Here is a 23,939-nt window from a genome sequence, read left to right as displayed (position 1 = left end):
ATCATTTGTGACTACTGTATTAGTCAAGATATGTATAGATATGAAAATAGCTGATGCAAACACTTCTGCCCCTTACCTAGGAGTACAATAAGTCCAGACAGGAATCAAACAACCATTCTGTTGCTACAGTATCATCATGCTTGGACCTACGCTAACCTTGATCACAGCACTGTATCATGACGTCAGTCTCGTGCATGATGTCATGTTGAGGCACCACCTCACAGGTGGAGGACAGACTGACCTGAAACTCTCGACTCAGCTTCTTCTCGATCCACTCTGTGACGTGTGTGAAGGTGACCTCCCTCTCCCCTAGCATGGGACGCACACGCAGGTCCAGCCTGGGAGGCACGCGGAAACTGTACCTGTGGGGGGAGACAGAAAGAGAGAGGGAGAGTCAGGGAGAGAGAAAAGGAAGTTGGGGAGACAAAAATAAAGACAGAAAGAAAGACCTGTTTGAGACTTAAACAAAAACAAGAGCCAATGTACCTTTCAGTTCAGTATATCTATAGAAGAATATAAAACCACAGAACTAGAATGATTCTATTCATATGGTTAAAGCTAGCAGGTTTGCAGTACCATATCCTGTCAGTAGGGGGAGGTGGAATGTTGACAGCCAGAGTCCCTGAGAGTTCTAGAACTTCCACAGTGAGCATCAGTGGCATGTTGGAGACCTCAGCGATCTTCTTCTTGATGTACTCGTTCTCCGTGGCCTTCTGGAAGTACTTGGACGAGGCGATCTTGTCCACGAACCTCAGGAACCGTCTGCCGGTGCTCCCACCACTCCCACTGAGAGGAGTCATGAAATGCAGCTCAATAAAAACACTCTTTCAAAAACACAAACTTAAAAAAACACTCAACCGTGGAACTCACTTTAAAGTGAGACCAACAGTCTCATCAGTGAACAAAACAGTACAAGGGTTCACAACTTGTCATTAAAGAATGTTAAAAATAAAAGTTATGATGTGTGTCCCAAATGGCGCGTTATTCCTTCTATAGTGCACTACTTCTGACCAGGCCCATAGGGAATAGGGTGCCGTTTGGGACACTATCAATTTACCCATCAGTCGCTGGTGGTGGTGGCGTGCCTGTGCTTTTATCTCCCAGAGTTCCCTGGGGTTCAGTGGGCGGCACCTCCTCCTCATCAGACGAGCCGGCACTGGAGGACTCCTCATCACTGTCAGCTAATACACACAGCCTGGGCTTGGAGCTGAGACACATACAAAATACTTTAAATACTGCATTTGGATCCAAATGATTGTGAGTCATCATGAGTCATGGTACAACTTCTATCTTCGTTATAATCAGGGTTACAAAACTGTCTTCTTTATACAGACAACAAACACATACACACACACAGTACACAGTACACACACACACAGCATGAGCCAAAACAGTGTATCTGAGATGCAGGCTGATCTGTGGTGTACGAGGACATGGGGATCAGGTCTTACCCTACTTGGCTGGTCTCTGAGATGTCTCTGTCAGCCTCCACCCCAATGGACTTCTCCTTGCCCAGTTTACACAGGTTCAACTTCGTCTCCAGGGTCATCTGTAGGCAGCCTGTATATACCACCTCCATCTCCAACCACAGGCCTGGGGGGAGGGGTAGAGAGAGAGAAGTCTTTATGTAGGTGATACAGAAGCCAGCGAGAGATTTGCGCATGCAGTCAGGCACACACACACACACACACACACACACACACACACACACACACACACACACACACACACACACACACACACACACACACACACACACACAACACACACACACACACACACACACACACACACACACACACACACACACACACACACACACACACACACACACACACACACACACACATACATTTTGATCGAATCAGCATTTCCTATTCGAAACAACCATTATTGTTGTCATGTTATCATAAAGGGAAAGGGAGGGGGCAGATGTAGTATTGTCATTCTGTGTCATATGGCAAATTGAGACTAATGACAATAGTAGCCTGATGGGAAGTAGCATTAGCTTGTTATTGTGTGTGTAGGTAGATCAATGTTAAGTGGATTGCTAATCCTGCGGAGGAAGACAATAGGAAGGAGCTTTAGGATAAGTGGCACCCTATTCCCTTTATAGTGACAGACCTGGTCAAAAGTAGTGAACTCTAAAGGGAATAGGGTGTGATTTGGTACTCGGTTTTAGAGTAGGACACAAATGGGATCAAGTCAGCACTGGGTCTGGTCTGAGAAAGTAATGTGTGTGTGTGCGCTGGATGTCAATCTGAGCAGGGGAAAGATACAGATGCACACACACCTCTGTGGTCCAGTGAGGGTTTGGAGATGCTGAGCGCCTGAGGTATGCAGGTACCCATGTCCAGATCAGCCAACTTCAGTTCATTCACAAAGTACGGCAACTGTAGGAGAACATACAATAATGGTGTTCAGAAAATGGATGACGTGTGTGTGTGTGTGTGTGTGTGTGTGTGTGTGTGTGTGTGTGTGTGTGTGTGTGTGTGTGTGTGTGTGTGTGTGTGTGTGTGTGTGTGTGTGTGTGTGTGTGTGTGTGTGTGTGTGTGTGCGTGCATGCATGCATGTGTGAGCGTGCAAGTGTATATGCATGTGTGAGTGTGTGTGATCGGGAGAAAAGTGAGTGATGGGGAGCTGCAGCACGACAGCCCATGATAGAGGGAGAAGACAAGGCATTAACCCTCCTCTCCTCCTCTCCTCTCCTCCCCCTTTCCACTGTCCAATGTTGATGGCCTGCTGCCCGCATCTGACCTCGTGCTCAACAGTATGACTGATGTATAAGTAACAAGCACAGAGCAGTACCCCAGTGCCCTAGTACCTTAGAACCCCAGTGCCCCAGTACCTTAGTACCCTAGTGCCCTAGTACCTTAGAACCCTAGTGCCCCAGTACCTTAGAACCCTAGTGCCCCAGTACCTTAGAACCCCAGTGCCCCAGTACCTTAGTACCCTAGTGCCCTAGTACCTTAGAACCCTAGTGCCCCAGTACCTTAGAACCCTAGTGCCCCAGTACCTTAGTACCCTAGTGCCCTAGTACCTTAGAACCCCAGTGCCCCAGTACCTTTGAACCCTAGTGACCCGGTACCTTAGAACCCTAGTGACCCGGTACCTTAGAACCCTAGTGCCCCAGTACCTTAGTACCCTAGTGCCCTAGTACCTTAGAACCCTAGTGCCCCAGTACCCAGTGCCCCAGTCCCGGCCCCAGTACCACAGTACCCCAGTGCCCCAATGCCCCAGTACCCCAGTGCCCCAGTGCCCCAGTACCCCAGTGAGAGTGAGAGGATCATGCACTGAAGTTGGATTCTATAGGACTTACCATGTAGTGCAGAGATATGGAGGATTATTGATATTATTTTCTTTACATACAGACATTTCCTCCATCTGTCCATTCATCCATCCACCCACCCACCTACCCACTGACCCACGAACCCATCCATCCACCAACACCCCCACCCACCCACCTACTCATCAATTCATACACCCACCAAGCCCCATCCCCTTCCCCAACTCCCAGACTCACCCTGATCTTACTCAGCTTCTTCTGGATCTTGTGGGCCACCAGGTCCACCCAGTACTTCTCCCGGAGGAAGTCCCAGAAGATCCTCCCCACCAGGGCATTGACCCAGGCCGGTTGGCCCTCTGCTGGGCAGCCCCCCTCTGCTGATGCCTCCTCACTGGGGAACTGGATAGAGGAGAGAACAGAACAGAGCCGGATTACAATTTTTTCTTGCAGTAGGAGTGTTGATCTAGGATCAGGCCCCATCTCACTACTACCTACTCTACAACAGATGCTCACCACACAGGACATCAGAACAGAACACACAGCCAAGCCAGGGTCATATTCCTTAGCGCAGACCGTAGCAAACAAGCCACAACAAATCGGTCAAATTCAGGTAGGTCCCTCCCCTGTTTTGGTTGTTTGCTTCCGCTGGGTGCCCAATGAATACGACACAGCCAGGTACACTGCTCCTATTAATATCCCAGCCAGGTGATATCTGATCCATTTGGTCCACTCAGCATGTATACAGCATCTAGCTGAGTCAGTCAGTATCTATCCTCCTCTCTCCAAGGCCAAAGACTGACTGGACTGTAACTGTGGCTGTATTGATGTACTCTAATCAGTGTGAGTTATGTTAAGGATTCGAACGATGGTTAAGGGTTCAGAGGTTAAGAACCCAAAATGGTGATCTGATGCGCAGATACTGTATGTAGTGTAGTACTTCTGACCAGAGCTGTATGGGGAAGAATAAACGTCTTCGTATTGAAACACCATTGAACCACCAGGTTAATAGTCCAGTCTTGTAGCGTACCTTCTTCCTGGCTGTGGGGCTTCCCTGGTCGCTGTGGCAGGGGCTGGGGCTGGGACTGCTACCCTCTAAGCCAATGAGGCGGCTCATGTAGGAGCCGTAGTCCACCAGGTCACGCAGGCCAATCAGAGAGGGAAGATTCTCCGTACTGTCCATACTGGAGCTCCCACTGCATAACACCTCTGGGGAAGAGAGAGATGGAGAGTTGGAGAGAGAGAAAGAAAGACAGAGAAAAGGAAGGAAGTGGGGAGAGATGGAGGAGGATAGAGTGAGGGAGAAAGTAAAGAAAACAGGCGGACAGGTCAAGTGGCAGAGGGGGTAAGGAACAGGGGAGGAAGGTGGTTAAAATAGCATTACACTCAATTCAATACTAATTATATATTCCCTATGTAGTGCACTACTTTTGACCAGGGCCCACAGGGAACAGGGTGCCATTTGGATGTAACCTACCATGTCAGTAGGGGGCAGTACGGTTTCTTACCAGACTTGGGCACGTCTCTGATTGGGCTGCTCTTGAACTCTGACCTCGAGGCTAACAGGAAGTGCTGGAACCAATCCTCCTTCTCTCTTCCTGTACGACCAAAGAGGTAGAGAGTGTCGGGGAGGCCCTGTGTCTGTGTGTCTGGGAGTGTCGGCTTGTCTGTCCTCTCCTCCTCCTCTTGCCCCTCTTCCACTCTCTCCTCCTCCTCTCTCCCCACCTCTCCCTCGGCTAGTATGATACAGATAGGGTACTTCTTATTCCAAACTCTCTTCCGTGCCAAGGCAGCAGGCAACAGGGAGACCTGGTTTGAAATAAACAAGAAATAATGAACAACTTACCGTAACAAAGCCTTTATAAAGCCTAGATGCTTCAGAAATCCTTAAGCAAATGTCATGCTATATGGACACACTGGCCTTGCAGTTGGCCAGCTGGTAGCAGCGCGAGCGCAGGAACACGGCTTCATGGGGCAGTTCGTCGAAGGCTGCCCGTCGGGGGATGTTGGTGCGGGGGTAGGCCAGGCGTAGGCGGCTGCCCTCCAGGGTGGCATACACAGAGTGGGTGAGCGACGGGTGGTATGTCTCCGGGTCGTACACGGGCATCTCGTTCATCCAGCCCTAGAATGCATGGAGGATGTATAGTACAGGTTTGGGTTGTGTCTGGAATGGCACACTATTCCCTATATAGTGCACTCCTTTTGACCAGGGCCCATAGGGGCTTACCGTGAACAACAGCATTTCACCCAACACTTTCCCTAAGAGGAAAAATGGGGTTTCCGTGCTCCAACAGCAGGAGAAGAGGTGGACACCATAAGAGGTAGAGGCGCGACACTCTTTATTTTATCAAATACTTGTAAATAAGGTATTTCTGTTTTTTCGATTTAATACATTTGTAAACATTTATAAAAAAAATGTTTTCTCTTTGTCATTATGGAGTATTGTGTGTAGATTGATGAGGACATTGTTTTATTTAATCCATTTTAGAATAAGGCGGTAACTTAACAAAAATTGTAAAAAGTCAAGGGGTCTGAATACTTTTCCGAATGCACTGTATCTATCACAGGAGACTGGCTCTATACATGTCTCATCTATCACAAGAGACTGGCTTTATACATGTCTCATCTACCACAGGAGACTGGCTCTATACATGTCTCATCTACCACAGGAGACTGGCTCTATACATGTCTCATCTATCATAGGAGACTGGCTCTATACATGTCTCATCTATCACAGGAGACTGGCTCTATACATGTCTCATCTATCACAGGAGACTGGCTCTATACATGTCTCATCTATCACAGGAGACTGGCTCTATACATGTCTCATCTACCACAGGAGACTGGCTCTATACATGTCTCATCTACCACAGGAGACTGGCTCTATACATGTCTCATCTATCACAGGAGACTGGCTCTATACATGTCTCATCTATCACAGGAGACTGGCTCTATACATGTCTCATCTATCACAGGAGACTGGCTCTATACATGTCTCATCTATCACAGGAGACTGGCTCTATACATGTCTCATCTACCACAGGAGACTGGCTCTATACATGTCTCATCTATCACAGGAGACTGGCTCTATACATGTCTCATCTATCACAGGAGACTGGCTCTATACATGTCTCATCTATCACAAGAGACTGGCTTTATACATGTCTCATCTATCACAGGAGACTGGCTCTATACATGTCTCATCTATCACAGGAGACTGGCTCTATACATGTCTCATCTATCACAGGAGACTGGCTCTATACATGTCTCATCTATCACAAGAGACTGGCTTTATACATGTCTCATCTATCACAGGAGACTGGCTCTATACATGTCTCATCTATCACAGGAGACTGGCTCTATACATGTCTCATCTACCACAGGAGACTGGCTCTATACATGTCGCATCTATCACAGGAGACTGGCTCTATACATGTCTCATCTATCACAGGAGACTGGCACTATACATGTCTCATCTATCACAGGAGACTGGCTCTATACATGTCTCATCTATCACAGGAGACTGGCTCTATACATGTCTCATCTATCACAAGAGACTGGCTTTATACATGTCTCATCTATCACAGGAGACTGGCTCTATACATGTCTCATCTATCACAGGAGACTGGCTCTATACATGTCTCATCTATCACAGGAGACTGGCTCTATACATGTCTCATCTATCACAGGAGACTGGCTCTATACATGTCTCATCTATCACAAGAGACTGGCTTTATACATGTCTCATCTATCACAGGAGACTGGCTCTATACATGTCTCATCTATCACAGGAGACTGGCTCTATACATGTCTCATCTATCACAAGAGACTGGCTCTATACATGTCTCATCTATCACAGGAGACTGGCTCTATACATGTCTCATCTATCACAGGAGACTGGCTCTATACATGTCTCATCTATCACAAGAGACTGGCTTTATACATGTCTCATCTATCACAGGAGACTGGCTCTATACATGTCTCATCTATCACAGGAGACTGGCTCTATACATGTCTCATCTATCACAGGAGACTGGCTCTATACATGTCTCATCTATCACAAGAGACTGGCTTTAGAGACTGGCTCTATACATGTCTCATCTATCACAGGAGACTGGCTCTATACATGTCTCATCTATCACAGGAGACTGGCTCTATACATGTCTCATCTATCACAGGAGACTGGCTCTATACATGTCTCATCTATCACAGGAGACTGGCTCTATACATGTCTCATCTATCACAGGAGACTGGCTCTATACATGTCTCATCTATCACAGGAGACTGGCTCTATACATGTCTCATCTATCACAGGAGACTGGCTCTATACATGTCTCATCTACACAGGAGACTGGCTCTATACATGTCTCATCTATCACAGAGACTGGCTCTATACATGTCTCATCTATCACAGGAGACTGGCTCTATACATGTCTCATCTATCACAGGAGACTGGCTCTATACATGTCTCATCTATCACAGGAGACTGGCTCTATACATGTCTCATCTATCACAGGAGACTGGTCACAGGAGACTGGCTCTATACATGTCTCATCTATCACAGGAGACTGGCTCTATACATGTCTCACCTATCACAGGAGACTGGCTCTATACATGTCTCACCTATCACAGGAGACTGGCTCTATACATGTCTCATCTATCACAGGAGACTGGCTCTATACATGTCTCATCTATCACAGGAGACTGGCTCTATACATGTCTCATCTATCACAGGAGACTGGCTCTATACATGTCTCATCTATCACAGGAGACTGGCTCTATACATGTCTCATCTATCACAGGAGACTGGCTCTATACATGTCTCATCTATCACAGGAGACTGGCTCTATACATGTCTCATCTATCACAGGAGACTGGCTCTATACATGTCTCATCTATCACAGGAGACTGGCTCTATACATGTCTCATCTATCACAGGAGACTGGCTCTATACATGTCTCATCTATCACAGGAGACTGGCTCTATACATGTCTCATCTATCACAGGAGACTGGCTCTAGCGCTCTGGGCTATTGCCTGGTGAGCTTTTTTTGTTTGTTAGTGTTTTTCTCTCACTCTAATAAACTCACCTCACTTGCTTACATTGTGTTCACTTGGGCAGTCACAGCTGTTCATTGATGTTTACTTTTGCTATTGTTGTTTACAGTTGCTTACCATGAATTATCTCGTAAAGGTGATATGTACATTGACATTTTTGTTGTTGTCAGTTATTGTGGCAGTTAAATTTCACAGCCAGCAAATCTGTCTTCCTTCCCTGCTGTAATTGTTCTAGTATAACCCTTCCTAGTATTACCTGAATACTCATTGGTTATTGAGCGCCGTGATTTACCTGTAGTCAAATCTGTGGCAGTGAAACCAGAGCTAGGGGCAGCTCTCTATTACCCCTTTACACTACTGAGCCAAGTGGAGCTGTACTGGACTGGCATGGTTACACCTCCATCAAAGTTGCTGCAACCACGCTGGAAAGAACAATATGAAATAAAATATTCAAGCCAGACCAGTACAAGTTGGGTCGGCCCTACAGTGTGAATCAGGTATGTTTCTGTTCCTCTGAGGCAGAACTCAGGCTTAGGGCTTAGGTAATGTAGTCACGCTGTGACATTAATCTGCTTGTCTGGCATGTCTGATTGGTCACCTACTGGACTTGGAAGACACACAGAAATTGATAATAAAAAGATTGTGGGGGCTGTTTTGTTAGACTTCAGTGCGGCCTTTGACATTATCTATCATAGTCTGCTGCTGGAAAAACGTATGTGATATGGCTTTACACCCCCTGCTATATTGTGGATAAAGAGTTACCTGTCTAACAGAACACAGAGGGTGTTCTTTAATGGAAGCCTCTCCAACATAATCCAGGTAGAATCAGGAATTCCCCAAGGCAGCTGCCAAGGCCCTTTACTTGTTTCAATCTTTACTAATGAATTGCCACTGGCTTTGAGGAAAGCCAGAGTGTCTATGTATGCGAATGACTCAACACTATACATGTCAGCTACTACAGCGACTGAAATGACTGCAACACTTAACAAAGAGTTGCAGTTCGTTTCAGAGTGTGTGGTAGGAATAAGTTAGTCCTAAATATTTCTAAAACTAAAAGCATTGTATTTGGGACAAATCATTCACTAAACCCTAAACCTCAACTAAATCTTGTAATAAATAATGTGAAAATTTAGCAAGTTGAGGTGACTAAACTGCTTGGAGTTAGTTACCCTGGATTGTAAACTGTCATGGTCAAAACATATTGATAAAACAGTAGCTAAGATGGGGAGAAGTATGTCCCTGATAAGGCGCTGCTCTACCTTCTTGACAGCACTGTCAACAAGGCAGGTCCTACTGGGCTAGTATTGTCGCACCTGTTCAGTCGTGTGGTCAGGTGCCACAAAAAAGGATTTAGGAAAATTGCAATTAGTTCAGAACAGGGCAGCACGGCTGGAGAGCTAATATTAATAATATGCATGTCAATCTCTCCTGTCTCAAAGTGGAATAGACATTGCCTTCATCACTGCTTGTATTTATGAGAGGTATTGACATGTTGAATGCACCAAGCTGTCTGTTTGAACTACTGGCGCACAGCTCGGACACCCATTCATACCCCACAAGACATGCCACCAGAGGTCTCTTCACAGTCCCCAAGTCCAGAACAGACTACATAGAGCCATGACTACATGGAACTCTATTCCACATCAAGTAACTCATGCAAGCAGTAAAATTTGATTTAAAAAAACAGATTAAAATACACCTTATGGAACAGCGGGGACTGTGAAGCAACACAAACATAGGCACAGACACATGCATACACACACACACACACACACACACACACACACACACACACACACACACACACACACACACACACACACACACACACACACACACACACACACACACACACACACACACACACACACACACACACACACACACGATAGCATACGCACTATACACACACACGTATACATGGATTTTGTACTGTATATATGTGGTAGTGGTGGAGTAGGGGCCTGAGGGCACATGGTCTGTGAATGTATTGTAAAGTTTTTAAAATTGTAAAAACTGCATTAATAATAAATAATACGTACAAATACAAATATAGATAGTTGCATCTGTCATGACGTTGGCCTCTTTGAGTACAGGGAGGACAGTTGACCCCCTCCCCCCTTGCACCATCCCCCAACCTACCTCCCCCCACCCAGGCCCTGTGTGAAAGGGTTGTAAAACTCTAGGAGGAGAATCTCTTGCCACATGTCCCATAGAGAGACACAGGAAATTCTTCCAACTGACAGAATTGGGGAACCGAATGACATTTAGGTTCTGGAGAAGGTATGAAAGATTGGTGAAGAATCCAGCTACGAACTGGTCCGCTTGGTACAATTTTGTGATACTCAGAAGAGACAATATAGCCATATTACCATAAAACTGTTTATATAATAGCCTCAGCGATGAGACTTGCATCCACATGGTTGTATAGAATGTATTAATAAGGATAAAGCTATTTGTAATACATTGAGATGCTATGTACTGATGTTAATGTGATAGAATTGTATTTCTGTACCAAGCTTAACTCAGTCATCGGCACGCCCCCAGGGACACAGACAGGACCAGGCGTCATGTGACATGTTCACTATAAAACTATACCCTGATCTACTTTCTTCAGACCCGGCCTCCACTCCATTGCGAGTTGGCCAATAGGTTTGACCATCCAAGTACTCTACTGAAAGTGAACTATACCACGTGGTTAACTTTTAGACTATCGATACCGACAGAATAAGAACAAGTCTTTGATATTAATTATTAGTCTGCAGCTAAGTAAATGATATCATTGAACGCGAAGACCAATGAAACATCCATTCTATAACGACATTAATGAATGTCGCTTTGAAAGATCCATTCTAACCGAGAGAGAGAGAGAGAGAAAACTCTCCAACAGAACGACGCTCCAACAAGGATCCCGACGACACACTGAGCGTAAATATATATTGATTGCAATTGTTCTCAAATGAGTGAGCGTTCATGTGCAATTGATTAGCATGTCAATTGTTAATATTAATGAACTCTGTGTGTCTCCTCAGCTGACCGTTTATGACCCATTGTTCAACAGGCCGCCAGGCCTGTTAGCCCACTAGGGCACATTACTCTACCAATTCTTTGTGACGATAATTACTGTTTGCATACTTTCTGTGAATTACTTAGTTTAGTAAATAAATGATTTTAAGACAATTGATGTATGGATGACTCTTAGTAAAGACTGGGTTCGTGCAGATACAACAATTTACGACGTTTGGAATGAGACTGGACGCGAGGTAAAATACACCATTTAAACCAGAAGATAATCGGCCTATACTATAATAGAATATAATATATAATGTTATAATATAGGAATGTTATATTAGGAAAATTATAACTTTGTAATCTGAATATTTTCCTTGGTGCCCCGATCTCCTAGTTAATTACAATTAAACGATTAATCAGTTTGATCGCGTGATAATAATTACAGGGAGTTAATTGATAAAACATGTCTTCAGTTTAATGGTACCCCAAAGACACGACATTTATGGAGCCCCCGTGCGAGGAATCTAAGATAGAATTGGACTTTGCTGTGAAATTCTATATATCAATTGTGCAAACAGAATTGTACAAACAGCCTGCTATCTAAACAAAGTGATTGTGTATTTTCCATTGGGAGAAGCTATTTAGAGTGGCTCCGGTCTTATGTCGATAGCAGTGAGGGATAAATTCCAGATTTAGTCCGTTAGGCCAAACGGTACTATTTCTGTCGGTCAATATTAACTTCTAGAGTAAGGTTAGAAGTTAACTGTCCGGTAACCGAGCCGAATAATTTGCCTACCGCACTAAGACAGTGTGGGCAGACCGTATGCGTATCTGTATTTAAGTACCTTGTCGCTCCGGTCAGCATAAACGCTAGCAGAATATGCTGAATGGGGTTAAGGTGAGACGTCATTAGAAAACCCACCCTTTCCATAGTGAAAGGACCCTATTTTGGTGCTTGGAAGTGATACTCCTGAACAAAGTTAGGAAGAGCTTAGCATTACTGCAAGCTAACAGAGGGAACATTTTACCCTCTCCGTTCCACGTTTAAAATTCCTCCGCTAGCGCGACGGAAGTCCCGACCTTTGTACTTACGTTTAATTCCAGCATTCTATACCCTGGTGGTGAAGAATTGCCAGTACATCTCTAGGGGAAATCCAAACGTGGATCACGGTAAAATATCCAGACAATTGCAATTGACTGGATATGACGTCTCATTCAATTTAACTAACAAGTGAAATTGCCAGATTTACCTTTTCAAGTGGATCTTTTAAATAATATCCAAAATTGATTGGGCGTCTATAATGAGACATGATTAACTTTTTCCAAACTTAACTTAGATGAAGCAATGCTCTCAGGTTAATTGAAAGTTAATTCCCAGATAGCCTATACGGGTTTGATTTATCATAAATAGATTAATCAGTTAAATCTGCTTTAGCAAAGCACATTCAGTAAAACCCATTACTCACGGGAGTGAATCCCATGTGGCTTCAGCCCCAGGGAGGAGCGTACCCTAGTGGTGAAGGGTCCCAACATTTGACCTACGGTTTACACTTATGATATCCAATCAATGGAGATTGTATGGATTATCGTCTCATTCAATTTAATAAGTTAAATTGTCGAACATACCTTTCTAGGTTCTTCCAATTAAATGAGGCAACTTAAACTTTGCATATTAACCTGGATGAAGCAACCTCTCAGGTAATTTCAAGTTTAATACCCAGATAGCCTACCCAGGTAGGACTAATCATTGGCATTGATTAATTCAATTTGCTTTTGCAAATTCATTCACGTCCAACTTCCACAGTACTGTACAGTACTGATGGTTCATTAACGTCTATAAATAGATTAAAATCGTCTTTGCAGCTCCCCACATTCCAAAACCAAATTTTGGAAAATTAGGAAAAACATTTTTTCCTTTCAAATGTTCTAATAATGTGCAAGCTATCAGAGGGGGTGGTCCCCACTCGCCCGCTAATTAGTGAACCTCCACCCGTAAATGGATTGATCTCTGACCTCAGCAGCGATAACAACCCTAATTATGCCATTAGTGGAAAAGCAGACAACAATGCTTTCCAAAACCAACCATCGGGCGCAGGCCTCGTAAAGGTTCTCTCCAGTCTAGCTCTGATGTCTTGCCATCCGAGATTGCCATCTGTCCAATACCGCAGTGCACAGCTGAAGCACGAGCAGGTAACGGTAGACATAAAGGGACAGGTGGAGAGTACCGGGAAACCAATGACCAATGCAGACAAGGGAAAAATTCTGCTAGCTATGGAACTGCGTTCGAAAACTGAACAATTAAATGTAATTGCAAATCCGTATGACGATGAACAAGCACAAGCTCTTCAACAAAATCGTTTTCTACAGGAACAAAATCATATGCTACAGGAACAACTCGATTTAGCCAAAACTAAATACGATGATGTCCACGCCAAACTAGATAAATCTGAAGAGTTATCTACAAACAGGAGCGCTCAACTTGACAACATGCATGCAGTTTTGTTGAATGTTACTCAAAATAACACGGTTCTCCTCAAAGCGCTGCAGACCAAAGACGATCAGTTAATGAACACAGTGACAAAGTTGGATGATAAATCAGCAGAACTTATTGAAGTCGCTGACCAAATGAATGATGAGAGAATTCAGGTGATGAGGATGGAAATATTGATTTCTAAGCAAGCAGAGGAAATCTCATCACTGAATCTCTCGCTCCGTACTCAAGACCTCTATCTGCAAACCATGACAGATAAGTTTGAGACCGAAAGGAGCAGGTGTGACACTCACGTGTCCAAAATCAGTACTCTAAGCGCTCAAGTGGACTCTGCAATGCAGCAGAATTCCACCCTTAGGTACCATCTGGAGGAAATCCAGAATGGTCACGCTCTACAGCGCGACTACCCATCCAAGCAACCGGAGCCCTGTACTCACAGGAGTGAAGACAATAGGTTTCAGACCTTGCCTCCCTCATGTGTCCCTCAGCCTTCTTCTCTTGGCCCTTCGGCACTGAGTAATATGGCGCCTCTTGGTCAACAACAACAAGGCTTGGCTTCTTCTCTTGGCCTTTCGGCCCCAATTTCTCCACAGGATGAAGCCAACCCTCTCCGCCCGCTTGGCGCGGAATACCTTGACAAACTCGTCAAGAATTTCCCCACCTTTGACCCCGTTCCAGGTCAGCCAAACGATACTGAGACGTTCCTAGCTGACATAGAGGACGCGTTGGATGGCTACCCAAACGCTACGGGTTCTGACAGGGTTTACCTGTTGAAGCGAACGTCGAATAGACATGTGACGAGGTTCATTCGTCTACAACAGCAACACGTGCTAAATGACTACGCTAAACTTGCCACAGCTTTGAAATTAGAATTCAGTGGTTCTGCGACTCGCAAACACGATAGCTCACTGGCTAACACCGTCAAACAAGCTCGGAACGAACACCCACAAGCTTTCTATCATAGGCTTCGTTCAGCTTACTTTGGCCTACTCACAGAAACAGGAATGGAAGAGCTGTTACCATTCAAACAAATGTTTCTGTCGAACATGTATCCCACCTTCATTACCTACTTGGGCCCTGCCGCCCACGTTGGCTTGCCTATCTTACAACTCAGAGAGCTTGCAAGCACAGCTTTTGAGGCATCAAAAGTTCACAATGCTAAGATCCCTGACCACTCGGTTTTGAAGTTTGACCAGGAGCACTCACTCCAGTTAGAGGGTACATTATCAGGTATTGGAGCGTCGAGAGATGACACACAACGACAGTTTCTACCACGAAACCATGATTCCAATAACCTCCGCGGTGGAAATAACTGTAAAGTACGTAGCCATCAACATGACTACCGCTACAATCGACCTGTTCGCTACGTTCCTGCACCCAACCCACAAAAAGTGTCAGAGCACAAGGGTAACAAAGGGTTGAAGGACGATCAAAACGTAGACCAATGTTCTCCAGAAGTCCCACTACGGGAAGAACTTAAGCGAGAACAATTTGAGAAAAGGGTAAAAGATAAGTCACAAGGACTAGACGGGGAATTACCGGACACCAGGTCCGCAGGAATTAACACCCATAGCATGGACGTTAAAGTTCAAATTTCTCCCGCTTTCATTCAAGACCCTATCCAGGGCTGGCTTGATCAAGAAACAAGCCCCCGGGCTCTGTCTATAGACTCCGATACAAAAGTTGCGAAGATAAAGGTCAAACGCTTCGTTAAAGCCCACTCACAATCAGAAAAGTCAATCTGCTTCCATCTTGAACAGACATGGCACATCACGTCGTTGCGAACGACCACTCCACTTTGTGGGGAATATGTCCACTAACCACGAATCTAAACGGCCATACCTGGAAACAGTCCTGGAGGACTGCTTAGCTTGTCATGCGCTAATTGATTCGGTTGCGACAATATCACTCATCTCTCAAACATTGTTTGATGATCTAAAAAGGGCTTTGAAGCCAACTAAACGTTGGTTAAAAGTGGAACGATGCGACACTAAACTTCGAGGGGTCACTCAGACTACCTCGCCTCTCACATTGAGAGTCATGCTGAAACTACACTTCCAGGACGTATCGCTCGTTCACCCTGTGTATGTTACCAGCCTTGAAACTGTACCCCTGCTACTTGGAGCAGACTTGATGGATCGGTTACTCCCATTGATGGATTGGAAAACCAACCAGGTATGGTCACAGGCCACGGTGCCTTCTCCACTGACCACACTGTCTCCCCCTAACGCTAGCTGCAACGCAGTCATTCACGAGGGGTATCTGTCGAAAGCACCCCTTGGGAAAAAGACGTTTAGAAACCTCTTGGTACAGAATCCGATCCACGGAGATAGTACGATATCTCGACACATTCCATCAGACAATCTGATTGACCATTCTTTTCATGATTTCGAGCCAGCTGTCTCTGTGAATAAGCAACTTCCCTCCTCCTTGCAGTCGTGCAATACGATAGTTGAGATGAACTTCTCTTGCCCTTTGGACACTTCCGCAAGCACTGCGGCCGTCTCAGCAAGAAAAACATTGATGCGCAGAGTATACTCTGTTTCCGATGATACACCTTCCGCTTTGTTGGGGACTGTCACCCCTTACAATGACACTAATGGCGTCAGTCCAGCAACTGACCCGATGACTCCCACTGGTGAAACACTTTGCGATATCACAGACCTATATCCTCGTCTCAGTTCGCAGGTAACAAAGAGGTTGCCACACGCGGACGCGGTGGTGACTGACATGCCTCGACAGCCACTGAGCGTTTTGAAGCACAAACACCAGGAGATTTGGTTGAAAGGTTACAGCCATTCTCATAAAAACGCGGCCGCTGACAACTCGTACATAGGGTCCGACCTTTTCATTTGCGCATCGGACACCAACACCACCCGCTGGTGGGGGGGGTCCCGAGGCACAAAGGGGGGGAATAGTAGCCCAGACCCATGATGAGCCTCATCGAGGCCGGTGGGGGGGTCAAGACTACGGACAACACCGTACGAGGCCGCCAGAGCATAAATCAAATCTAGTTGTAAACTCCCCTATGAGAACAGTGAGGAGCAGACAGGCCCCTAGACGGGGATTATCTTACAAGACATCTAAGATAGTACTGAGGTGTACCACACTGGTCGTAAAGGAAGTCCAGTGGACTTGTCCACCTCCAAAACAAATGGCATCAATAATCATTCTTTGCCATGCATAGGTTCAACTACAATACAACTAGTAAAATGTGTTCCGGTAGATAATATTTCAGAATAAATCGGTAGGATAACTGGTCCCCTTGACTACCAGTACCAATACTAGCAACAGTCAGTCCAGCTACAATCAGTAAGAAGGTTAGAGACTTAACCAATCAAATTACCATTGACAACAGCGACATAGGAGTCACTCAGAGTGCAACACGTGGAGGGGAATCTCCAGTGCACTCTTCCAATGGTTAACACACATGTCACTAATAAATAGGACCCTCCATTCAGGAGGAAAATTATTAGAAGTCATGAACCATGATCACACCACGTATGACTGGTCCAATACTTAAAGAGTACTTCCGTCGTGAGGTTAGCTCCTCCGTGGATAACATAGCTATGAAATAGACTTCATACCTATCGCCACTACAGTAGTGGAAGACACAGTGACTTGTAGAAAAACTACTACAGACTCCCTTGACACCAATTCTGACTGACCTCCAGGCATTGACCTGAAAATTACCTGACTACGTCAGACTCATTCTGAACAAGTTGTAATCTGCCCGGATACTTGGTTTTCTTCCCTTGACATGCGCGCTTGTGTAAGCATAAACGCACATGCACAACGGAACATCCAATTAGGATTTATGCTAGGACCACTTAAGGGCCCAAGCAATATACCAGCCTTAGTAAAGTTGAACATTTACTTCTAGGCCTTTGACTCTACAGCACTCACCAGTTTTCTTCCCAGAAGTCCATAGGTCATCCCTGTAGACTGCCCAAAACTAGTGCATTACAGCTGTAGACTTATCATATAGTTAAACTTAGGATAGCGCCTAAGCAACACACCAAGTAAGGAAAACCCTAGATATGGCATTAGAGACAATGCCATGATAATCATTTTGCCAGAACATTGGACGTATATAGAATACAGTCCAATTAGATGATTTTTTTGTGTGAGAACTATATTTTGTATATTTTTGTTTTGTTTATGCTTTCATTCCTTTTCGGTTCAGTTCCTTTGACACTTAGGAAGTGATAGAGCCATAAACAAAGTCCCCATACAACCATCACTTAGTGCCACAACGCCGCTCATTGGGGAATGAATGTAATTATATATATTTCATGAGTGTGTGTGCGTTGTTAACATCTGCCTAAGTTACTGCCCAGATCTTCCAGTCTGGACGACGGGTCCGGAACGGCGACCCCAAATCCGGACACCCACGGCCTATCCTTGTGGCGGCATGCCCGCTGTCAGAGAGCCTACCAAGGTAAACCACCAGAGGGGGGGACCGCAACGGCGATCACCAACCAGGACATCCCCTGGCCCTTCCTGGGGTACTTTGCAGCTTCCAGGGAACCTACCAAGGTACACCACTAGAGGAGACCGCAACGGCGATCACCAACCGGACATCAACTGCCCATCCTTGTGGTGGACTGCTCCTTTTCCAGAGAGCCTATAACAGTTCAACCACCAGAGGGGACTGCAACGATGATCTACCAACGGGACATCACGTGGTCATGATTTTATGTTGATTTGTAACTTGCAGGATAAACAAGATCCAAACCACCAGGGGGGGTATGTCATGACGTTGGCCTCTTTGAGTACAGGGAGGACAGTTGACCCCCTCCCCCCTTACCACCATCCCCCAACCTACCTCCCCCCACCCAGGCCCTGTGTGAAAGGGTTGTAAAACTCTAAGAGGAGAATCTCTTGCCACATGTCCCATAGAGAGACACAGGAAATTCTTCCAACTGACAGAATTGGGGAACCGAATGACATTTAGGTTCTGGAGAAGGTATGAAAGATTGGTGAAGAATCCAGCTACGAACTGGTCCGCTTGGTACAATTTTGTGATACTCAGAAGAGACAATATAGCCATATTACCATAAAACTGTTTATATAATAGCCTCAGCGATGAGACTTGCATCCACATGGTTGTATAGAATGTATTAATAAGGATAAAGCTATTTGTAATACATTGAGATGCTATGTACTGATGTTAATGTGATAGAATTGTATTTCTGTACCAAGCTTAACTCAGTCATCGGCACGCCCCCAGGGACACAGACAGGACCAGGCGTCATGTGACATGTTCACTATAAAACTATACCCTGATCTACTTTCTTCAGACCCGGCCTCCACTCCATTGCGAGTTGGCCAATAGGTTTGACCATCCAAGTACTCTACTGAAAGTGAACTATACCACGTGGTTAACTTTTAGACTATCGATACTGACAGAATAAGAACAAGTCTTTGATATTAATTATTAGTCTGCAGCTAAGTAAATTATATCATTGAACGCGAAGACCAATGAAACATCCATTCTATAACGACATTAATGAATGTCGCTTTGAAAGATCCATTCTAACCGAGAGAGAGAGAGAGAGAAAACTCTCCAACAGAACGACGCTCCAACAAGGATCCCGACGACACACTGAGCGTAAATATATATTGATTGCAATTGTTCTCAAATGAGTGAGCGTTCATGTGCAATTGATTAGCATGTCAATTGTTAATATTAATGAACTCTGTGTGTCTCCTCAGCTGACCGTTTACGACCCATTGTTCAACAGGCCGCCAGGCCTGTTAGCCCACTAGGGCACATTACTCTACCAATTCTTTGTGACGATAATTACTGTTTGTATACTTTCTGTGAATTACTTAGTTTAGTAAATAAATGATTTTAAGACAATTGATGTATGGATGACTCTTAGTAAAGACTGGGTTCGTGCAGATACAACAATTTACGACGTTTGGAATGAGACTAGACGCGAGGAAAAATACACCATTTAAACCAGAAGATAATCGGCCTATACTATAATCTGAATCTGAATATTTTCCTTGGTGCCCCGATCTCCTAGTTAATTACAATTAAACGATTAATCAGTTTGATCGCGTGATAATAATTACAGGGAGTTAATTGATAAAACATGTATTCAGTTTAATGATACCCCAAAGACACGACACATCTTATGTACTAAGTTGTATACATGCGTACTGTAAACTGAAATACAACACTGAATGCAGCATGCAACATTGTACTGACTTATAGCCTTAAAAGCTTCAACCTAATTTGACTGTTTTGCAGTGTTCTACTGAGCTAATGTGTGTTTGTTATGTCTTGGGTTCAGCTTAGAGCCAACTGAACGAATCAAGACAGAAATATCACAGCTGCTACAGCTAATGGACTGGTGCGATGACACACACACACACACACACACACACACACACACACGCACGCACGCACGCACGCACGCACGCACGCACGCATGCATTTGACAAACAATTATGAAAAACGATACAAAGCAAAGAGTGACAACACAGGTGGAAGTCTGCCACGCGGATAGACAGACGTTAAACCACAACCAATCCATCAGACTAGCAAGTCAACTGGCCTAGATACCCAAGGGCCAGAGGGAACACAGGGACTACCTGGGCTACAGTAGACTGAGATGTGCTGTATCTGGACCGGGCGGCTATAAGCCCCTCATTCCTCACTAATCAAAGGCCAAGGGACAGAGGATGTACAGGAACTACAACTGAGGGAGATGGTACACGTCCTAAATGGCATCCTATCCCCTATGTAGTGCACCACCTTTTAACAGGGTCCTGGTCAAAAGTAGTGCACTACAAAGGGAATAGGCTGCTATTGCGGAAGCAGCCCCATGGCTGTAAGCCCCTCAGTTCTCACTATCCTCTCTAATCAGCACCTGGCCTCATTCACTCACCCATTCACAGAAACAAAGGTCTCTACTCCTCCACTCTATAGAGACAAAGACAGTAGTAATGATTGTTACCATAGATACAGTATGTGGCTCGCACTTTGGTTCATGAGACAGAAATGTATCAACTATAAAAAAAATATTAAAAAATGATGAAAGCCTGTTCTCTTTGTATTTTTTTTAAGGGCTGACCATCTGCCTGCCTGCCTGCCTGCCTGCCTGCCTGCCTGCCTGCCTGTCTGTCTGTCTGTCTGTCTGTCTGTCTGTCTGTCTGTCTGTCTGCCTGCCTGCCTGCCTGCCTGCCTGCCTGCCTGCCTGCCTGCCTGCCTGCCTGCCTGCCTGCCTGTCTGTCTGTCTGTCTGTCTGTCTGTCTGTCTGTCTGTCTGTCTGTCTGTCTGTCTGTCTGTGACAATCTGTCTGTCCGTTCGTCCGTCCGTCTGTGTTTACCTACTGTAACTCTATCTATGTTACTTGTGTATGTAACCACTCCCATATCCTCAAACTCACCTCCAGGACTGCATCTGTGCGCAGCCCACCAACAGGGTTCGAGGGCAGCAGGCTGTTGTCTTGGGACCACCGGGCCCCTGTAGTGCCCCAAGGGGGCAAAGCTCTGGAGCGCGGACGGGGCGTGAACACCAGGACCACCACCAACCCTAACAGGAACCCACATGCTAGCCCCAGGGACAGCCCAGTCACATAGGAGGGCAGAGGGAGCACAAAGAACCCGTAGGCAAGTACGCCCACAAACAAGAGCCAGCGGACAGGCACTGATGCCACAGGAACCCCAGGAATCCTGCCTCGAACCTGGGGACGGGTTCCTCGATGCTGGCCTCTGGTACCAGCTCCACTGGATCCGCCCCCCTGAACCTCTACCACCTGGATGAGGTCTCCATTGGTGCAGATCTCGTAGAGGCTATCCCCCAGCTGGCTGTGGTGCTCTGGGGAAAGCGAGGGCTTCAAAGGGCCCCTCCTGGGTCTCTTTAGTGGAGTTTCACACACACCCAGTTCGCTGTCTGTTCCACGTCTGTATCTTACTTGTGTCTCTGTGCTCCCGTCTTCAATGTTCAATGGGGTCCCACTCCCACCACCTCCACAGCTACCATGGGAGGCAGGTGATTCCCCGACCCCCCCAGACACCTTCTGTTTGGGGCTCCCCGAGCTCGACTCGTCCCCCATCATTTTACCCCACATGCTCATGGGGTCCTGTATGGCCTCCGAGAACTTCCTCCGCGTGTCCTCAAACTCGATCATCAGGGAACTTCCTTTGGGCTCCGTGGGGGAGACGGGGGACGGGGGTGCCATCCAGCTATCATTCCCGAAACCAGCCTCCTGGAGCTTGGGTTGGGTCTGAGTGAACTGCTTCCAGGGGTGCATGTGGAGCTTGGAGTCCGACTTGGAGAGGTAGACCTCGGGCTCGAGGTGGGAGATCTCGGTGGAGAGGGACTTGACCAAGCTGAGGAGGGGTTTGGAGCTTCTCAAGGAACCAGTGTCTTTGGTCTGCAGCTCTGTGGAGGAGGACTTCACCAGGCTGGGGGGTGGCGACGAGGCCATGGCCAGGTCAGCCAGGGAGCCTGGCGAGGAGGGGGAGAGGGGGATGTGGAAGCCCGAGGAGCGGCGTCCCTGGCCTGGCTCCAGCCCCAAACCTAGCCCCAGGCCTGAGTCGGGCCTACTGTCCCTGGCCTCCATGACTCCAGGCTTGTCTTTGGAGAAGGCCACGGTAGGGCCCTCGCCCTCATCATGGCGCTCCAGAAAGATAAGCTCACTGTCCTCCATGCTGTTCTTCTCTCTGCCTCTGACAGTTTGTAAGAATGTGTTTGTTACTAAATATCCACAGTACTCACATTCAATCTGAAATATGGTTCCATCCCTCTCTCAGTTTTCATGTATTGAAGATGTGTATATTTTTCTGCTGTAGCTATGGAGACGTGGTCCCCCAAACACAGTGGTTGGCTCTAGGGTAGTAAGACATGGTGCTGGGGATCAGTGGGTGCTGCATGGTGAGTAGCATTCTCTTCTCCAGTCTGTCATCACTCAACCTCAGGACTCTGGAGACATGGGGAAGAGAGGAAGGCGACATTGAGTGATATTTTCCTATTCATCAAACATCAATCAAAAATGTTATATAACATAAGAATACACTCATATTAGTAACATCACCCTGATTAAGGATGATGGATGTCAATCACACACACACACACACACACACACACACACACACACACACACACACACACACACACACACACACACACACACACACACACACACACATCCCTGAAGGAGGACAGGTTGTGTCCCAAGTGGAACCATATTCCCTACAGGGTGCCATTTGGGACATAGCATCATAGTGTTTGGGACATAGCGCCCTGCAGGTTTCTTCATCCTGGGTATCATCCAACACTAGACAGACTGTTCCCCCCCACACCATCCAACACTAGACAGACTGTTCCCCCCACACCATCCAACACTAGACAGACTGTTCCCCCCACATCATCCAACACTAGACAGACTGTTCCCTCCCACACCATCCAACACTAGACAGACTGTTCCCCCCCACACCATCCAACACTAGACAGACTGTTCCCCCCCACACCATCCAACACTAGACAGACTGTTCCCCCCCACATCATCCAACACTAGACAAACTGTTCCCCCCCACACCATCCAACACTAGACAGACTGTTCCCCCCCACATCATCCAACACTAGACAAACTGTTCCCCCCCACACCATCCAACACTAGACAGACTGTTCCCCCCCTCACCATCCAACACTAGACAGACTGTTCCCCCCCTCACCATCCAACACTAGACAGACTGTTCCCCCCCACATCATCCAACACTAGACAAACTGTTCCCCCCCACACCATCCAACACTAGACAGACTGTTCCCCCCCATACCATCCAACACTAGACAGACTGTTCCCCCCACACCATCCAACACTAGACAGACTGTTCCCCCCCACACCATCCAACTCTAGACAGACTGTTCCCCCCACACCATCCAACACTTGACAAACTGTTCCCCCCACACCATCCAACACTAGACAAACTGTTCCCCCCCACACCATCCAACACTAGACAAACTGTTCTCCCCCACATCATCCAACACTAGACAGACTGTTCCCCCCCACATCATCCAACACTAGACAAACTGTTCCCCCCCACACCATCCAACACTAGACAAACTGTTCCCCCCCAC

The 23,939-nt window shown here is 46.2% G+C and overlaps 1 protein-coding gene across 1 annotated transcript in view; it reads right to left on the bottom strand.

The window, feature by feature from the left end:
- The window catches only part of LOC106606641 (testis-expressed protein 2), a 40,259-nt gene that overhangs the window by 1,524 nt on the left and 14,796 nt on the right, over positions 1-23,939 (bottom strand). The window contains exons 2-11 of the mRNA XM_045721281.2: positions 21,247-22,784; positions 5,201-5,405; positions 4,792-5,124; positions 4,314-4,492; positions 3,524-3,685; positions 2,294-2,393; positions 1,452-1,593; positions 1,058-1,207; positions 577-786; positions 242-362 (exon numbers count right to left, since the gene is read on the bottom strand). Of these exons, the coding sequence (XP_045577237.2) occupies positions 242-362; positions 577-786; positions 1,058-1,207; positions 1,452-1,593; positions 2,294-2,393; positions 3,524-3,685; positions 4,314-4,492; positions 4,792-5,124; positions 5,201-5,405; positions 21,247-22,512 (2,868 nt within the window). The 5' untranslated portion in view covers positions 22,513-22,784. The remainder of the gene's footprint in view (positions 1-241; positions 363-576; positions 787-1,057; positions 1,208-1,451; positions 1,594-2,293; positions 2,394-3,523; positions 3,686-4,313; positions 4,493-4,791; positions 5,125-5,200; positions 5,406-21,246; positions 22,785-23,939) is intronic.

The sequence above is a fragment of the Salmo salar genome, chromosome 06 (genome assembly GCF_965601325.2).
Source record: "Salmo salar chromosome 06, fSalSal1, whole genome shotgun sequence".
Lineage (NCBI taxonomy): Eukaryota > Metazoa > Chordata > Actinopteri > Salmoniformes > Salmonidae > Salmo > Salmo salar.
The sequence above is the reverse complement of the archived record's forward strand: the minus strand, read 5'-3'. Positions and strand labels throughout refer to the sequence as shown.